The 20960-nt window shown below is 39.9% G+C and overlaps 1 protein-coding gene across 1 annotated transcript in view; it reads left to right on the top strand.

Annotated features, from left to right (window-relative positions):
* The window catches only part of SNTB1 (syntrophin beta 1), a 232020-nt gene that overhangs the window by 122314 nt on the left and 88746 nt on the right, over window positions 1-20960 (top strand). The window contains exon 3 of the mRNA XM_072733993.1: window positions 19653-19860. Coding sequence (XP_072590094.1) covers window positions 19653-19860 — 208 coding nt within the window. The remainder of the gene's footprint in view (window positions 1-19652; window positions 19861-20960) is intronic.

The following is a 20960-nucleotide window of genomic DNA, read 5'->3' on the forward strand; positions in this document are numbered from 1 at the left end:
ATGACATGAAGTGGGTACAGTCTAATCTGTCACTTAATACATCAATGATAGTAAATACCATAATGCCTTCATTATGAAGACTCTCATGCTGAAAAGATTTTATCTTAAAGACTTATATTGATGGGCGAGATACAAGACATCCACACTGAGCAAGATGGAGTAACCAGAACTAGATTTATCCTCCCTCCTATCTGAATCAACCAAAACACAAGTGAGATATGTGCTTGAGATCTTGGATTTCAGGCAGTGATTCCTGAGAGATGGGAAACAACACAATCCCTGAGATTGCCCTAGCTTTCTGCCTTGAGAGAGTTTTCAGGCAATGGCACAGGGACAGAGCACCCCAGTGGCACCTGAAAGGCCCCCTCAGTAGGGAAGACAGGGAATAGAGAGTCTGGGAAGACCAACACAGCTAGCACCCACAAGGCAGGCAGTAGAGAGCAGGGAGCCACACAGAATTCTGGAGATTTGAAGAGGATCCCCTCAAGGTGAGTGGAGTACTGGTCAGCATGCATGTGAGTAAACTGTGAAAAACCAAGGGAAAAACTGCCCCCAAGGATTAGAGGTAACATTGCTCAGCACTCCCATAAGGCCAAGAATAAAGCCTCTCCTAAGGTGAGACTGGAAAGTGTCATGATTCACATAAGTACACAGAGTACAGAGAGTGCAGAGGGACAGCATTCATCCTAGATGGAACACCATCCCAGTTCTACCTTGAAAACTTTAAAAACAATACCTAAAATGATCAAATGGTTTCCAAGTAACTTGTCCTGGAAAAAAATAAACAAAACAAAAAGTTTGCTCAAGAATATTTTCGGGAATATAAACATATCCAGCACTCCACAAGGTAAGATTTCCAATGTCTCTGGCATCTACTAAAACATTGGCAGGCATGCAGAGAAGTAGGAAAAATATGATTCCTGATGAAGAGAAAAACCAATTTTGAAATTGGCCCAGAAATGACACAGATATTAGGATTACCCATCAAGGACATTAAATCAGTTCAGGTAAGTGTATTCCGTACTTTCAAAAAGCTAGTTAAAGACATGGAAGATACAAAAAAGATCCGAATCAAGTTCCTAGAAATGAAAACCACAATGTGTGAAATGAAAAACACACTGGATGGTATAATAACAGAAGAGAGCCAGTAATAGAAACTGTCCATAGTGAAACAGAGAGAAAGGATAATATTTTAAAGACATGAACATAGTATCAGTGAGCTATGGTACAAATTCAAGCAGCCTAAGATCCAACCTATAGTTGGATCATCAAAGGGATCAAAGGAAGAAAAACATTTGAAGAAATAATGGCTGAAAACTATTGCAATTTGATAAAAACTATGAACTCACAGATCCATAAAAGCTCAATAAACTCTATATACAAGAAACATGCAGAAAGTGACACCAAGGTACATTATTATCAAATTGTTCAACACCAGTGATGAAAAGCTTAAAATCTACCAAAGAAAAAAAAGCATATTATGTAGAAAAGAACAAAGAAAAGGCAGCTTCTATAGATGAATGTTTGTGTCTCTGTCCCCCAAATTCATATGTTGAAGCCCAATCCTCAGTGTGATGTTGTTAGAAGGCGGAGCCTCTGGGAGGCATTGAGTTGTGAGGGTGGAGCCCTCACAGTTACATTACCATCTTTTTAAAGAGATCCTAGAAAGTTCCTGGCCCCTCCCACCATGTGAGTGCAAAGAGAAGATGATGCTTTGTGAATCAGAAGCACCTCCTCCCCAGACACTGCATCTGCTGGAGCCTTGATCTTGGGCCTCCCAGGATATAGAACTGTGAGCAATAAATTTGTATTTATAAGCCACCCAGTCCATGGTATTTTGTGATAGTGGCCTGAGTAAACCAAGACAGCAACTTATTTCTTCTTAGAAGCAATATAAATGAGAAAGTCAACCAAGAACTTTACATGTACTTAAAGGAAAAATAAAAAATTGTCAAGTTAGAATTCTATATCTAGTGAAAATACCTTTCAGAAATTAAGGTGAAATAAAGACTTCTTGTGACATACAAAGGCTGAAAGAACTGCGTTACTTGCAGGCCTGTACAAGAAGTGCTAAAGAAAGTCCTTCAGGCAGAAAGAAAATGATGCCAAATAGAAATATGGGTTTACAGAAAAGAATGGCTCTGTCTCATTAAGATGACAACTCTAGGCGCAATGATCTGTAGGTGCACCACCATAGTCATCAAAATCACAAAAGATTTTTCTACAGAAATTGGAGAATGGATTTAAAAAGTCATATGGAAATGCAAATAGAACATGTATACAGAAATAGCCAAACAGCTTTGAAGAAAACAAAGTGGAAAACAAAGTGGACAATACTCTTGTTCAAGAGTATTTATAAAGTTTACAGTCATCAAAAAAAAAAGGGATACTGACATTGAGATAGATAATTGGTCTATAGAACATAATACAGAGTCCAGAAAAACTCCTGCATAGATGCACAACTGGATTTTCAAGAGAAGTACTAAGGCAATTCAATAGAGGAAGGGTATTCTTTATGGTGAGTGATGCGGTAAAAATGGGGTATTCAAATGCAGAGAGAGAGAGAGAACTTCCAATCAGTGCCTTACACTTTGTACAAAAATTAATTTAAATGTGTCATCAACTTAAATGTAAAACCCCAAACTCTAAAACTTCTAACTTCTAGAAAAAGACGTAAGAGAAAACTTTTGTGGATTTGAGTCAGTCTGAGATTCTACATTATGGCGCCAAAATCACAACCCATAAAGAAAAATTGGTAAGTTGGATTTCATTAAAATTAAAACTTATTCTTAAGAGAATGAGAACACAAGCCACAAACTGGGAGAAAATACTTGCAAAGCATGTATCTGATAAAGGACATATATCCAGAATATATATATATTCTCTCTAAATTCAATAAGAAAAAAGCAATAATACAATTTTTTTATCAAAAAGGGCCGAAATTTATACAGATACTTCACCATAGAAGATAGATGGATAGGAAATAAGCACAAGAAAGATGTAAATCATCAGTCATTACAGACAGGTAAATTAAAGCCATAGTATGACACTACTACACAATTTAATTTGGCTAAAATTAAAAACACTGATTATATCAAGTGTTCACAAGGATGTGGAATTAGAATCTCCAACCATTACTGAAAGGGAATGAAAAATGGTACAACCACTTAAAAAAAAAAAAAGATTTTATTTATTTATTCATTTGAGAGAGAGAGAGAGAGAGAGAGAGAGAGAGGGCAGGAGAGCATGAGTCCGGGAAGGGGCAGAGGAGGAGGGAAAGAGAGAATCCCAAACAGACTCCAGCTGAGCATGAAGCCTGATGCAGGGCTTAATCCCAGGACCCTGAGATCCTGACTTGAGCTGAAATCAAGAGCAGGTCACTTAACTGACTAAACCACCCAGGTGCCCCATTACAACCACTTTGATACACAGTTTGGTAATTCCTTAAAATGTTAAACACACCTACTACCGTATGTATCAGCAGTTCTACTCCTAGCAATGTACCCAAGAGAAATGAAAGCATGTATCCATAAAAAAAAAAAAACAAAAAAACAAAAAAAACCCTGCAGGTGTTCCCAGCACCTTTATTTGTAATAACCAAAAAACCAGAAAGAGCCCACATGTCTATCAGGAAGGGCATGAGTAAAACAAATGGGTTTAAGGTACTTGGTCATAAAAAGGAATGAGCTATTGACACACACTGCAACATGTATGAATCTCAAAATAACTATACTGTGCAGAAAAAGGTAGAAAAAAAGGAATATATATGAAATGATTCCATGCATTAAAATTCTAGATTATGCAAACTAAGTTAGAGAAATGGAGGGAAGAAGTCATCATGGCGGGTATACATATACCTAAACTTCCTGCATACTGAAAGTACAGTTGATCATATGTCAGTCACATCTCAGCAACAGTGTTTAAAAAATCAGTGCAGTTATAGAAATAGTTTTCCAGAAAAACTGGACTATTTGCTATTCTTAACTCCCTTAGCATTCCTGCGTCTCTGTCCATGATCATGGATGGTCCCAACAAACTGGAATGCCCTCCTTTCCTTCCCGACTTGTCAAAATCTTCTTATTCCATGAGCCCCATCTCAAATGTCTTTCTCTTCCTGAACTATCTCCTGATCCTTACACTCCAACGGGCCTCCCTTGGATACTCAATGCTTCCTTAATGGCACACCTGTTGTGTCATGTATTCTAATTATTTTGGCATAGCATACCCCTCACTAGGCCATAAATGGCTTGCACTACCTCCAACTTATCTTTGTATCCCACCGCCTCATCCCATGCCTGGCAGACTTGTGCATCCACACGTGGGTATTTTTGAATTCAATATGTAGAGGACGTATTTTCCCAAAGTTACAAGTATTAATTCATAAATCAATTGGTCACAATAGAATGCTCTTCTTACTCTGCTGTAGTTTAATCTTTAATATCTAAAGTGTTCTTTCCTTTGCATTTCTGCTGCTGCCACCCCCATCCCTGCTGAGATGTTCTAGCAAATCTCCATGCCTCTAATCTCTGTCCCCTCCAATACCGTCTTTCCAGTGTGGTCTTACTAAAATACAACTTGATCATGTCCCTTGGTTAAATGAAATTCTGTCAATGTGTCCTCTTTGGGTTCTCCCCTGTTTGTGTTCCCACCTCCTTGCTCATCTCTCCCCTAAGCTTTGCCTAAGCCATTAAAAAACCATACACAGTGGCACCTGGGTGGCTCAGTGGTTGAGCATCTGCCTTTGGCTCAGGTCATGATATTGGGGTCCTGGGATCGAGTCCTGCATCGGGCTCCCTGCATGGAGCCTGCTTCTTCCTCTGCCTATGTCTTTGCTTCTCTCTCTGTGTCTCTCATGAATAAATAAATAAAGTCTCTCTAAAACAAACAAACAAACAAACAAACAAAACAAACAACCATACACAGCTTCCATAATGTGCAATGCAATTTTGCGCTTCTGTCCTTTGCCCAGGCTGCCTCTCTCCCTGGGATACTCTCCTTGCCTCTTCTTCCTCCTTTTGATTTAGCCAACTTATCTTCTTCCTTCAAAACGAAGGAAAAATGAAACCAGATGAAAACAGAGAGGAAGGCAAACCATAAGAGACTCTTAACTCTAGGAAACAAACAGGGTAACTGGAGGGGAAGTGGGTAGAGGGATGGGATAACTGGGTGATGGGCATGGAGGAGGGCACGTGATGGAATGAGCACTGGGTGTGATATGCAACTGATGAATCACTAAATTCTACCCCTGAAACTAACAATACACTCTCTGATAACTAAATTGAATTTATATAAAAAATTTTCAAAATCATTAAGCTTCAGGATCATCACTGTTCCAGGGGTTTTATTTGTTATAACTCAGCCCCACTCCACTCCTGCTGGTAGATGGAAAAACTAGGATGCAGAGAGGTTGAGTTCCTCACTCAAGGATGCTCATAACCAGTGCACAGACCAAGGCTGACTGACTCTATTAACGACATTCTAACCACTGTATTAACGTGGCCTCCCCTGGAGGGCAAGCATTGGGTTCTTGTCTGCCAGTACCTCCCTTCATCCCCATGGACAATAAGCTCCTTGAAGGTCATGGCTATGTTGTGGGACTCGGTGTCCCACACCCAGCAGACTGCCTGGCAGAGAGAAAGCATTCAATAAATATTTTTGATGAAGGAGTCAGATGTGATTAAGGTTATTTGTACTTAAAAAAAAAAAAAAAGGTTATTTGTACTTGCCCCACCTCAATATCTGGTTTCTTTTTCTTTTTCTTTCTTTCTTTCTTTCTTTCTTTCTTTCTTTCTTTCTTTTTTTTTTTTTTTTTTTGTTGTTTTTCTGTTTTTTTTGGAGGGGGTATATTGAAATCTTGGTAAAAGCAGTCCAGGCTAATTAATAAACAGCCTTCATGCAGATTGCCCAAGGGTACAAAGCTGAAAATAGTTCAATCAACTGACTTGCACATCTGGAGGGAACAAATGTTTGGAATGCTATAGGCAGAGGCAGGCATCTGACCAGCCCAGGAGCTTAGCTCTTTCTGACAGCAACCACAGAATCAGGGCCTTCTTATCTCCCCTCCATTACCTGCCATCTTCCCCATCTCTCCTCCCCATGCACCTCCATGTCAAGAAATAGAAAGCTTTAAGTAAATTTCCTTCATTTGTAACAACTTTTTGGTTCTGCTATTTTCTTAAAAAAAAAAAAACCAAAAAACTAATAAAGTCAAAACAAAATTAAACAAATCTAACCCACAGCTTTGCTCCTTCTCAGAGAGATTGACTCTCTTCCCAACTTGTTTGGCACCTTGGCATTTACTGTAAGAAGGAAGAAGATTGAATTTCATGTAGCATGACCTTTTGAAACTTGGGATGATCATTAGCATTATTTTGATTTTCACCCTTTCCTGCAACCAGTACAGAATTGCATGACAATTTAAAACTTGTCTAGATAGTTCAGATATAGATTTTTTAAAAATAGCGATTTTGTGGGTAGCTGATTTGTTTGTGCTTGTTTAAATCCTTCAAGTAATGAAATGATTATTGCTATCTACAAAGAGGTGAACATGTCTTTGAGCAAAGGCTTCACAGAGAAAATAATTATGAAGCTGTCATTTCCATAAATGCTTTGACAGTGAAATATCTACAAAGCACTACAGTGACTGTTTCAAATGCAGAAAGAGGTATTGGTCCCAAAGTCGGGACCAGCCCTCTGGAAAATTGTAAAGAAAGTTAAGTTGGCTTCTAGCACATGACCTCTCTGTGCCCATTCTTTGAATTTAGATAAACATCATTGTTAGGAATTCTGGATTCTAGGTTCAATACTACTACTACCTGCAGGTGTGACCTTGGATAAATAAATCACTTTTCCTCCCTGGAGATTTTTCACCTTTGAAATGAGTGGTTGTGTTAAATGACCTCTAAATTCTTTCTGGATTGCTAATTCTGTCTTTGATCATTCTTTTGTTCATCCATTTAGCTGGGATAATATTTGTTTCCACTCTCTGAACCCAAATTCCGTGGCTGATCTAGTCCCTTGTGTGGTAGAGCTTCTTCAGATCCTTCTTGTCTCATCCAACTTTAGCCTCATCTTTACTGTTCTCATGGGTCTCTCTTCTCTGCTGGGTGGTGGCTACTAATAATCCTTGTTGAAGGATATTAACAGCTTAATGGCCTTTCACTGGTGACATATCTGTATCTGTATAGGGGCCCTGGAGATACAGTGCTTTTGTCTTTCTCCCCTTTTCTTCTCCTCCCTCCTTAAAAAGAAATACTTAGAAATTAAAACAGAATGGATGAGCACTATTTCGGCTTTGGTGAAGCACTGTGACTATGTATAAGCAGCTGCTGACTTCATGGTGGGGAATTATTGCGTAGTTTATTAAGAACTGAATTAAAGATTGTCTGTTTCTAAAACAGGTACAATTTGTTCTCTCATGTTAGGAATTCTTCATGTTATTTGAAAACTTAAGAAAGTGTGTTCTTGTCCAAGGTTGCTAGACTATAATCTCAGGGATCACAGAAACCACATGTGTTCAGTCCCCTTCCCCTCATGCACCTCATGCCACGTCTAGGTACTAGGCACTCAAAAAATAATTGATAAAATAATGAATGAAAAGCCATCTTGCAATTTTGTACATGAGTCAGACAAATAAATCCTACTGTTTGACATGGAGGTCTGACAGAAATGAGTTAGGTGGCATCCACTTCTGTTCTTACCTCTCAGATATAAGTATTCTTTGTTGCTTTAGTTTTGTGTCATCTTTTGACCCTGATTTACACATTTGGAAGTCTGCCTGCTTTTACATCCAACCTGGGTAAGTCTGGCAAGATTACAAATCGATTATTTTAGCCCAAGAAAATTATGTATGACAGATTGTCTGATAAACAAGATAATATGGGATAAATCAAACATTTTAGAGTTGACCACTATCGCACATTATCCATGGAAACTATCCTCATGGGACATTAAAATATGTTTGACTTTATTTATTTGTTTAAGTATATTACGTAAATCTTCTGACTTAGAACTAAAGCACTTTGTAACGTAGAATTAAATTTCATCACTCAAGACTGAAAGGGTTAACATGTGGTAAGGGGAAAACACAGTGTAGAGTCTGGACAAACTTCTAGTAATAGACAGAGCCATGCATTCACTTAGCCGAGGAGAAACATATGGATTATGCCCCTCAGAGTGTCAGGCAACAGGGGGATATTAACATAATATATATCATACCCTTAAGGAATTTACAGTCTAGAGGGAGAGATAAACTATAAAGGGATAAGCCGTGAAAGAGGAATTATCGGATTACGGAAAGCCATGACTCTTTCCAAGCTCGGGGCAGTCAGGAGCTACATGTGAGAGCTGCATTTCAAAATGCTTTCGAGAAATATCAAATAGACAGTATGAGTGCTGGCAATCCCCACTCCCATGTCCATGGTACACATCAATATATATCGATGCTACTTTTTCTACTTGAGCTTAGAATGAGACCTCAGGCTCTTTTTAATAGCATTTCAGGCAATTAACCATTTGTTCAAAGTTGGCCTACAAAGTAAAACCTATATCTCATCTTAGACAAGTCTTCACCCTACCTCCACTGAGAAAACTTGCTAAATTTATATTCTGGCCATCTCTTCTGAAAGAGAGATACCACCAAGATAATACTGATAAAACTTGGAGACTGAGTGGATACTGGAAGAAGTATCCATGGAAGGTATTCTTGATGGGAGGCATCAAGAATGATTGAGTCCTCCAACCTAGATTCTTGGGAAGATGTTAATTCCATTAAAATAAAATTACCATAGAACAGACTCTTGGGGCATAGCTGATCTATGTGTACATTACAAGCTTGGGGTTATTACAAGATACCTAAGTGAAGGTGGAGCTACTTACCCAAACTCCTGTTTCTTACCAAATATGAACCATTTTCAATTTTTTACCTTAGTAATGGACACTGCCATTCATTCAGCTAAGCCAGAAAACTCCTTAACATTTCCCTCTTCTGCATCCATCAGAGCTAATCCATCATGAAGTCCTATCAGTTTTATTTTCTACACACTTTATAATCCATGTGCTTTATACCATTTCTACAACTAGGTATTGCACAAGACATACTTAACACTAAACTGTTTGTTGTTTATTTGAAATTCAAATTTAACTGGACATCCTATATTTTTATTTGCTATCTCTGGCCCAAAATAATCTAATTCAAAAGAAGCTAAAATAGATGTTCAGACTGCAAATGCTATGCTCTGGAATGGACTCTGGGATGGACCATTTATGCTGTCAATGTATGATAATAAAAACCTAGAGACAAATGTAAATTTATTTGACCTGCATAGCACATTGTATATTTAAATGGCTTAAAAAAATCAGTTGAGCAAGGTCACATCACAGAGTTTTCTGTGAGGTACAGATGAAGTCGGTAGTGGAAAAACAAAATGTTTTCTCTAGTCTGACATTAGCTGACTTGTCTTCTAAAACTTTGATAATGATATCATTCCCCTAGGAAAGTCGAAGTGCTAAAATTCTTCACATATTTTGTAAATTTATGTGTTACCAAAAAACTGAAACCTAGCCAACATGAGAGATATCGTCAGGTTCCCTTAGAGCCTAGCAGAATACTATATCACGCGTGACCTGTTTTTGAAATGGGATTTTGTGAAAAATAGCAGAACACCTTTCCTGGCTTCTTTTCTATTCACTGCTCATACTTGACGTATTTTTTAGGTGATCTCATTAGCTCCATCAGGCAACGAGATTCCTAAATCTGCATTCTTAGCAGGGGATTGTAGTTTCAGGCAACAGAATGAAATCTGGCTGAGGATATTAAAGTGCTCACGTATTTTCCAAAGAGTTCAGAGAGCCAGGCTAAACTCAGTACTCATTCACATTGTAAATGCTGTTCTAGAAGAAATCCCACCGTTGCTGCCACTTAACAACCATACCACACCACAGCTCTTGCAACTGCCTTAGCTTGTATCAATAACAACTTGGGACTGGCCAAGATCTGCCACCACTGCCATTTAGAGCTGGATGCCTCCACCACCATACTTGCCAAAAGATGGATTCCATATACAACTACTATCTCACGGTGCATCCTTGACATTTTGAGTGAGTGGCTCTGAGCCCTAGCAGCACGGAAGACTAGGAACTCGAATTCTGGCTTCTACTATGGGGAGGCTCAACTTGTAATTTGGAAAACTTTCCAAATACACAGGAGGGGTGTCTGAAAGATTTTGAGCAGCAACCAAGATAGAAAATGTTTTCTATTCTTTTTTTTTTAAGATTTTTATTTATTTATTCATGGGAGACACAGAAAGAGGCAGAGACATAGGCAAAGGGAGAAGCAGGCTCCCTATTGGGAACTTGATGTGGGACTTGATCCCAGGACTCCAGGATCACAACTTGAGCTGAAGGCAGACTCTCAACCACCGAGCACTCAGGTGCCCCAAAATGTTCTCTACTCTTGTAAGCAACAAACCACATTTTACAAACACCCTACTCAATGGAACATAGTGATTAAGACATAGGCTATGTAATTAGATGCGCTAAGGATCCAGCTCCAGCTTAGCCTCTTACTGACTGGAAGATGGAACAATCAACCCCCTTGAGGTGCCTGCCATCTTCTAATTTGTAAAGTAGACAAATATCATTCACCTCATAGGATGGAGGAAGGGACAAAATGAGGAAAGTGAACACCTTTGGTGGTAGAGTTTTCATCCCCACAGGACAAGTTCTTATTGTGAATATTGTATATACAGATCTTTTATCTCTTTCTTTTAGTTTCTTTTTAGTTTCTTTTTTAGTTTTAGTCTTTTAGTTACAATCAATTTGATGTAAAAATTTTTTTTCTCATTCTTTCTGTAGTGTTTTCTTGTTCATATAAAAATACTTTTCCTAGTGCAAAGGTGTGCAAACATTCCTTTTATTAAAGAATATTTTTTTCTAATATTAGTCTGATTACATTGCAAAAATTCTAAAAATTAAAGAAAAGCAGAATGGTAGAAATAAAAATACCTCAAAATTCAACTATCTAGAGGTAGCCATTATCAATGGTGTGCCATATATTTATCTGTTGGGTAATACTTTTAATTAGCCATGGGAATCACACATTTATGGAATTGGAAGCAACTGTAATGACCGAGAACCATGTGGTTTGAGTTCCCCTCCATTCCCAGTGGTTGCTACAAGCCCACAAGCCTTATCTTCCTGACTTCTTTCATCTGTGTTTTCTCCAGCCTCACGTTTCGAGGGGAAAGGTCACATGAAACCTTGTTGCCAAGTTGCAAGTTTTTATTTATTAATTTTGTGTTAAGTTTTAAGAGTCAGCCTCGTGTTTCTAAACAGGGGAAGTAAAGCATTCTGGGAAATATTATTTGTCTCAGCGGGAGTCTTTAAAAGAGTAAGAGGGTAAGAAAATTACTCTTTTATTGTGAGGTTTGCCAAATGATCTCTGAGAAGCTGTGATATCATTCATAGGCTGTGCCAAGCTGGATCGAAACTGCTCATCTTGGCAGACATCTAGAGTGAGTGTGTAATTCCTCAGGGTTGGTATGGGCCTTTATCAGAAATAGTTCCATAGGCAGTATTTACATAACTGTGGTGGAGTGTGAGAATAAACACAGCTGTGGCATTGCCCTAAATATTTCTATTCAGCAGGGAATTAAAAGAGAACTTTATCGCTGAACTACAGATAAACACAATTCATCAAGCAGTGGTCAGTTCAACTGGGGAACAAAATAAGAGTTATAAAAGACTGGCCTGCTGAAAATAGCTCCAATCAGCCGTTCTGACTTTATTGCTCCTTTACTCACTCCCTCCTTCCTCTTTCTCAGTTCCAGAAATGTAGGACTCATCAGCTAGCAAGGAGGTTGGCTAGATTATTATTTTTTTAATGCCAGGAAGGAATTAGAAGACACTCTGATTTACTGAGCAAGGCCTACTATGTGCCTGCATGCTTTCAAGTGCTTTATATATGTCCCTTATTTCAGGAGGGTTTCCTTTTTCTTCCTGGTTATAGAATTGCATGGTGGAGAGGGTAAGGCTTCTTTGGTTTTGTTTTTTCTTTTTGGCCAAGAAGACTGTTTTAACTCCAACGTGTGTTGAAGTGGAAGCATGATTGCCATAGTTCTAAGTCATCTGTATCTTACGGTCCCATTGCATTCGTCTCTGTGTCTGTCTCTTATAATGACATCCCTTTGGATTTAGTACCCACTCTAATTCAGATTAGATTGATGAGATAAGGATATCACCACCATCCTTACTTTAATTACTTCTACAAAGATTCTGTTTCCAAATCAGTCACATTCTGAGGTTCTGGGTAGACAAGAGTTTGGAACGATACTATTCATCCTATGACATATGGTGAACTTCTTGGGGACAGGGACCATGTACTCTGCATGCCTCGGTGCACCCAACACGTGCTTAACACCAGTGAGTTTTCTCAAAAGCTCACTTAGAGGCACAACACATCTTTTTGTACATGCTAAGAAATCATTGCATGTTTCCATCTCTGTTTTGTAACTCAAAAGATTGCTAGGATTTTGTTTCAGTATGCATGCCTTGTCTATTAGTGGTAAAGAACTAACTTGCTTGCATGTGCTCATGTGTGCAGACAATTCAAAAGTATTGTATTCACTAATATAGTTTTTCCCCCAGTTACACTGAGCCAACAGAAGAGTCTTAAATGACAAAAGCATAAATGACACCTGCTAATCAGGATTAACAAGTCACAAAGCACTTTCACAATTATTATCTCATTCGATGCTCTAGTGACCCTGTGAAAGTTTTATTATTACCACTTCCATTATAATCATCGTTATCACTTCATTATCATTATCATCACCACCACCACCACCACCCCTGTTTTACAGGGAATAAAGAAACTTGAGGCTCATAGAAATGATGTGACCTATTTGTGGTCAGTGAATGAGTTAAGACTCTTAGTTGTATTTGACAACCCAATTCAAACTGGTTTAAGCAAAAAGGGAAACATAGAAGAAAAGTACAAGGATAAGCTGTGTGTCAGGTGTGGCTGGATCCAGGACTCTCAGCTCTGTTTTCCTCAGTGTTGACTTCATTTGCAGGCAGACCTGCTCCTCTTGATGGCAAGACGGCCTGCAATAGATCCATGATTTTATCTGACCTCTTAGGAGATGAGGGAAAAAAAAACATCTTCTCAACAATTACTCCTGCAGAAATCCTGAGCCTAGATCTCCATGACCCAAATTAGATCATACCTACAATACTCAAACCATGAAGCCCCCAAACCACTGAGGCTGAGAATGGGGGGTAAATCCTGTTGCCAGAAAGGGGGAACAGAACCTGGGCAGACCAAATCACAGCTGGTCATGAGAAAGTATAGTTCGTAAGTGACAGAGCTTGAGTTTGAGACAAGATTGTTTTAACCTACAGGCCAATCCACCTGTTCTTCCTCCTTCTTCTCCTTCTCCGCCTTTCCAACATAGTGAATACACAATGGCTACGTGGAACGAAATTCAGCAGATAGTATGTGAGACAGTGAAGTCTTTTTTTATCCTGTCCTCTTGTCACTCAATTTCCCTCCTCACTGAATCCACCTGGATACATTTCCCGGCATAATTTATACATTTACAAACATTTATATCTATCACTTTGACATGAGTGATATGACACTACTCTCACTGTTATGTCCTGTGCTTTTTTTAAAAAAAGATTTTTTTCATTAGTTTTGAGAGGGAGGGGGGAAGGGGAGGCAAAGAGAGCATCTTAAGCAGCTCAATCTCACAACCCTGATATCATGACCTGAGCCAGAACCTAGCGTCCGTCGCACATTTGACTGAACCAGCCAGGTGCCCCTGCCCAGTGCTTTTTTTGCTTCCATTGTAGGATGAATGTTTGCTTCCCTGTGACTGTTATGACTTCAGCTACCCCTCCACAGTAGCATTCCCACCCTAGAGTCTTTAATTCCCTTTTCTTCCTCTCCCCCCTCCTTCTGCTCCCCGATTTCTACTTCATTTCTTCATCTTTAGTTCCTTCCATACATTTACAAATTAATGAAGTATTTATTGGAGTTGAAATTGCTTTAAAAAATGGGTTACATGAAATATATGAAAATGGTTCTTTTGGGGTATGTTGTCAGCGCAGTATTTCAGAAAGGTAAAACAATTCCCCATTCTCCTTTCATGCTCACAGTTGCTGGTTAATTCAAGCATTGAGAAAACAAAGGGGCTTCAACAGACATTTGTAGCTCTAGTGATGGCTGCAACTCCTACCAATATATGCTTCTGAACATGAGCCTCATGTGGCTCTTTTATGTAAGAACAGAGGTAGATGGGATAACAGGGAATGGATTATCAGGTTTGGCCCAAATCATCCAAGATCTTGCAGAAGACTCATGCTGCTCTCCCCAGAGGTACCCTTCTTCCATTCCGGAGTATTTTTCCTGGGTTTGGATTTTCCTCTGAGGTACTCTTAAAAAGAGTTGAACCAAAGTCCACCCTGGAGGACTATGTACCCTACTGTTGCATTGTACATGTTTGGGAAGACTATTTATTGCAAACCAGAGCTGATCAAGACCAGCCTGGCATTGTGACACCTCATGCACACGTTATCTCATTTGGTCTCTCCAATAATCTTAAGAGGCAAGCATATTGAGCCATTTAGAGATAAGGAAATTGAGGTTTAGGAAGGTCAAGTGACTTTCCCAGTGCCTCATAGTCAAAAAATTTTAGAGCCAGCCTGAACCCAAACTGCAAATGCTTCAAGGCTACCCTCTGGAACATTTGCTTTCAATTGGTGAGAAAATAGGCTGGTGAAGGAAGGACTACAGAACCAGCCCAGGAGTGGAATTATGGAACTTCTTACTCTATCTCTTCATGCTCTAAAATGTGCATAGCCCAGAATCACATTTTGGTAAAATGAGCTTCAGTGATAAATTGGGCCAAAGTGTGTGTAGTTGAGATTTGCACTAAGTTTTACATACATATTATATATAATGGAGACCAGATCATAAAAGGAACAGCAGCTCCTTCTTGTTCTCTGGAGGAAACCAGCTACCATGTCATGAAGATACTCAGTATCCCCTGGAAAAGCCCATGTTGTAAGGAACTGAGGCCTCCCACCAACAGCCAGATGAGTGCACCATCTTAGAAGTGGAGCCCCAGTCAAGTCTTCATTTGCTGGAAGCCACTGCTGACATCCTGACTGCAAACTCACACGAGCCCTTGAACCAGAGCCACCCACCTACGCCACTCTCAAATTCGTGTGCCACAGAAACTGTGAAATAACAAATGTTTAGAGTTGGCAGCCACTTAATCCTGGGGAAAATTGTTACTCAGCAGTGGATAACTGATACACTGCCCAGGAGCCTTCTGGTGACAGGTAGAGGCACAGCTCTACAGAGGGCTTGAGCTTGCACTCAGAGAGGCCTGCCATGGTCCTTAATCAATATAATTTGTGGAACATTTAAAGTGTATACCTAGGCCTCAACCTCTGGAAATTCCTACTCAATAGATCTGGGATGGGGTCCAAGCATCTGTATTTAGTTAAATGATTCAAAACAAAACCAAAAACCTATTCAGGGGTTTCTGAAGCATACTTTTTTTTTTTTTTAAAGATTTTATATATTTATTCATGAGAAACACAGAGAGAGACAGAGAGAGGCAGAGACACAGGCAGAGGGAGAAGCAGGCTCCATGCAAGGAGCCCGACATGGGACTCGATCCCGGGTCTCTAGGATCATGCCCTGGGCTGAAGGCGGCGCTAAACTGCTGAGCCACCCAGGCTCCCCTGAAGAATACTTTTGATTGAGAACTTCTTCTGCCTTTTTTTTTTTTAACTATAAAAAAAAAATCACAGGCCTCTCTATTGTGTCCTCTGTGTTCTTCCTTTGGGACTTTGAGACTGATTGGAGGAGCTCAATCTACCCTCTGGCATGTCCACTTCGGCCACTGGGAACCTTGGCAACCAGCCAAGCTCAGGGCTGCTTCTTATGAACCCATGGAGCAACCTTCCTCAAACTTGAGTTGCATCAGACTTACCAGGAGGGTGATTCCTGGGCCCAATCCCCAGAATTCCTAATTCAGTGGCTTTAGGGTAGGAACTGAAAATTGGCTTTTCTAATGAATTTCTGGGTGATGGTGGTGTGGCTTGTCTGCCGCACTTTGAGAACCACTGCTAAAAGCATAGGGCACCTGGGTGGCTCAGTCAGTGAAGCATCTGCCTTTGGCTCAGGTCATGATCTCAGGGTCCTGAGATAGAGCCCTGCATCCAGCTCCCTGCTTAGTGGGGAGTCTGCTCCTCCCTCTCCCTCTGTGTGCGCTCTATCTCGAATGAATGAATGAATGAATCTTTTTAAAAAAATGAAAGCATAGGACCTGCTAGTTTATCCCAGAAATAGTCCAAAATCTTCCCTGTACTTCAAGCAAAGACAGAAAATGAAAACAAAAAAAGTTGTACATTTTGCCTGAGATAAAAGTAATCCATAATGATAGAAATCTGAGTAGTGGTGATTTGGGGTGGAGGTGGGGGAGGAATGATAATTGGAAAGAGGGCTTGAAGGGGACTCTGGAACACATGTCATGTTCTCCTTCTTGATCTGAGTGGCAATTCCACAAATAAATTCCCTTTGCAAAAGTACATTTGTGCACTTTTGCTCAAATTATTGTACAATGATTTGTACATTTTTCTATCTGTATGTTATACTTTAAAGTTTACTTAAAAATTAATGATGATAAATGCTGCCAGATCCTGGGAGAAACAGGCCTCTGCATCATCAGCCTGTACCTTTGTTTACAAGTCAGCTTTCCTCTGGGGGCACGCTGGCAATCCAACAAAGAAGATGGTCTTTGTTTCCTCTCTTTCTTGCTGGCATTATTTGCGTGTGTGTGTGTGTGTGTGTGTGTGAGAGAGAGAGAGAGAGAGAGAGAGAGAGAGAGACACCTGGGGGGGGGTGGCTTCCCAAGCCATCATTTGTTTAAAAACAAAGCCAGGTCTTTAAAAGGAAATATTTCATTTTTTTCATTTACTTCAAAAGTAAATGAGATATTTGCAGATTTTAAATTTCTAGAATAACAGATCATTTTAGGATAATTTGAAAAGCACATTGAGGGACACCTGGCTGACCCCGTCCATGGAGCATGCAACTCTTGATCTCGGGGGTTGTAGATTTGAATTCCATGTGGGTGTAGAGATTACTTAAAAAATAAAATCTTAGGGGCACCTGGGTGGCTCAGTTGGTTAAGCATCCAACTCTTGATCTCGGGGGTTGTAGATTTGAGTTCCATGTGGGTGTAGAGATTACTTAAAAAATAAAATCTTAGGGGCACCTGGGTGGCTCAGTTGGTTAAGCATCCAACTCTTGATCTCAGCTCGGGTCTTGATCTCAGTGTCGTGAGTTTGAGTCCCATATTGGGCTCCACACTGGGCATGGGACCTACCTAAAAAATAAATAAAATAAAATAAAATCTTTAAAATAAGAAAAATAAAAGCATGTTGAACTCTCATTAATGCTTTTTGAGAGCCCTGGTTGGTAATTGGCTATGTAACTTTACTGAAGAGTAAGCCATGGGCAAGAATTATCCCCCATTTCTTTGAAAAGTGCCCAAGAGGCATGAGACTTTTTTCTTCTGAGCAAGGACAGACGTCAGCTAAAGAATTCCCTGTTTTATCACAAAAAAACCTTTGGAGTCTTAGTGAGGAGTCTTGTTTTGCAAATTTCTGACCAAAAAAATTGCTAATTTTTGTTAAAACTCCTCCAGAGACATTTCACTTTCTAAATCATTCCTTTTCTACAATTTAAGTTTATGAGTAAAAAGGTTTACTCACTCTAAAAGTTTGATATCGAATGTTAATGAGGCCAGGTTGCAATGGGACTTGTGATTTTCAGGTGATCTGCAAAATTACTTTGTAACTCAGGAGCTAAGGACTCTACTTAGAATGAGAATGAGAATTAAGACAGATATGGAAGAAAATGGTGCCCCACTTCTAGATGTTGTCCAGTCTAAAGGAGAGACACTGTAATATAGTATCTAAGTTCATGGGTTTTTGAGTCTAACCAACATACGTTTGAATCCTAGCATCACTGTGTGGCCTTGGGTAAATTCTCTCTCCCTCCAAACTTTAGTTATTTCTTATGTTAAATAGAATTAATAAACATCAGTCCTAGGGATATTAGGAGGAATACATATATAGATAAAAATTATTCAGTGAATGGTAGCATAATAATTAAAGGATGAGGGGATCCCTGGGTGGCTCATCAGTCTAGCGCCTGCTTTTGGCCCAGGGCGTGATCCTGGAGTCCTGGGATCAAGTCCCACGTCGGGCTCCCTGCTTGGAGCCTGCTTCTCCCTCTGTCTGTGTCTCTGCCTCTCTCTGTGTCTCTCATGAATAAATAAATAAAATCTTTAAAAAAATAATTAAAGGATGAAATAACAAATGTATCATTTTTATTCAGTTTTGAATGTTCCCAATCCCTACATTTTTCTGGTGCAAACACGAATGTAAAAATATTTCTTTGCATGTATACATCAATGAATAAATGTGGTTTTTTTCCTCCTGGCAATAAAAATTAGTAGTCTAAAAATTATAGATGTGAAGGACAGGTTAGTAATGGTTGCCAGAGATTTGAGATGGCCATGGCGAGAGGAGCATTGTAACTATGAGGGGTAGCTGGAAGGAGAGCTTTGTGGTGATGGAATAGTCCTGTATTCTGCTTGCTGTGACTTACAGGAGATAAAATGGCATAGAGCCATTCACCTACATTGTCCCAATGTTGGTTTCCTGGCTTTGATGTTATATTCCATAACCATAGGGAAAACTGGGTGAAGGATATAATGGACTTCTCTGGCCTTTATGCTGTCCATATATACCATTTTTGCAATGCCATATTAATGTCATATTAATCTAGGAGTACTTCAAAAAATCTATTTAGAATTTCCTTCTTTTACCATAATTACAGTATGCAGATCTCACTTTGTATCTTGGGTGGTCCATGTGAAGGTCTGGGGTAAGCTTTGGTGGTTGACATTTGCTTTTTCTTTCTTTTCTTTCTTATTTGACTTTAAAGAGAGCTCTTTGTGTGCCTCTCTCCCCAGTTGCCCCTTCCTAGGCCAATTCACTTCTTAAATATGCCCAAGGATTAAATGGTAGGTAAATGTGCCACAGACAGGATTCCTAAGGAATGCAAAGTTTGGTCATCTTTGATTTGTAAATATTCACAATTAACACTGAGCAGTAGGATGAAGCATGGGGCTATATATTTCAGTCTACTTCCTGCAGTAGCAGCAAGCATGTGAGTATATTATTAAAATCCTCTGTAGACTGAGAGGTAAAGCAAATTAGTATCAGCTCACAGTTTGGAAGTCTTGATATGATACTATTGATAAGCCAGTCAGCTGACTAATAGGTTAGCCAGACATCCTTAACTTAGATGATTTGATAGTTGAATAGCTATGTCTCCAGTATCTAGACCAATGCCTAGGCATTTGGTGGATGTTTGTGGATGAGTGAAGGAAGGAAGGAAGGAAGGAAGGAAGGAAGGAAGGAAGGAAGCATTAAGATAAACCATGCAAAGCTGACAAAGTCCAAAAGTAAGAATAAAGAGTTAATTCACCTCTGTGGCCCAGGACTTGCCAAAGCACGACCTACCAGGACACGTTCTAACCCTTCTCTCTCTGCTTCTCCAGGCAGCTTGAAATCCACTCTCCGGATGCTAAGCACACAGTGATCCTGAGGAGCAAGGACTCAGCCACTGCCCAGGCCTGGTTCAGTGCCATCCATTCCAATGTGAGTGACCTGCTGACCCAAGTGATTGCTGAGGTCAGAGAGCAGTTGGGGAAAACAGGCATTGCTGGGAGCCGAGAGATCAGGCATCTTGGCTGGCTTGCAGATAAGGTAAGGAAAATGCTCCCCCAGGAGGAGATATTTTTACCCAGGTTCCCCCAGCACGTGTTGCAACCATGAAGTCAGTGACCTCGTTCCATAGGCTGGATCTCTCATTCACCAGCTATTGGGACTTCCTGTCCATCTTCAACAGATTTATGTTATACATGGGGGCTGCATCCTAATCAGCTTTGATTCCCCCACCTATAGTCCAGTACATTGTAAACCGTAGGTGGTCACAGATTGTTTGTTGAACAGATGAACGAGTGAGAGGTTGGGTAGTTTGTCACACATACGAAGATCAGGAAAAATAACCTAAACACACATTGGAGCTTTTGCCTTGTGAGGTAAGGAAGTTGAAAAGGTTGCTGAAAATGGGGGTTTCTGTGAGTTTTCATGAACCTGCTTATTAATAACATAATTATGTTCATTTACAAAAAGGAGCAATAGCAGCAAGGAGTCCTTAGTAACTACCAGGTGTAGACTCTTTTGATGTATTACCTTCTATTTTTCTGGATTTTTAAGCCAGTAGGCCCTGGGGTCAGGGAAAGGTCATCATTCGTGAGTACCTATTTTGTGCAGGGCACACAGTACTAGGCAGGAGTGAAGTGTATAAGGATGAATGAAGATTTAATCTTTGTTCTCAGGGAAAACAGCTACTGTGAAAGGACCTGGGGTCATGTTAACACTGTCACTCTGATTTCTCTTCCCAAGTTACATGATATGTTGAAGATAATAAAACTCACTTTGCAGCAATCTGTTGGGAGTTAACCCTTCTCTTCATTTCAAAGACTTGAGCCTTTGCCATTGTCCCTGGACCTGTTTGCTGTCCCTTGAACTTGAACCTGAGTGCTCAGGAACACTGGGCTTTTGGAACAGTCTGACCTCCCAGTGACTCACATTGTAATAGGGGGTAAATGGGAATAATGATTGTTGCAATAAACAGTTTTCCTGCCAGTGAACCATGTCATCTGAGACGGCCCAGTCAAACAGCCCTTGGAAATAATGTTTGAGCACAGCATTAGGCTGTTTTCCATCATTGTTCTTTGTTTGCACCAGTTCAGGTCACAAAAGTCAACACAGAGTGCGCTGTTTGATTTGGTGTTGTCCCA

Source organism: Vulpes vulpes, chromosome 13, assembly GCF_048418805.1.
Source record: "Vulpes vulpes isolate BD-2025 chromosome 13, VulVul3, whole genome shotgun sequence".
Lineage (NCBI taxonomy): Eukaryota > Metazoa > Chordata > Mammalia > Carnivora > Canidae > Vulpes > Vulpes vulpes.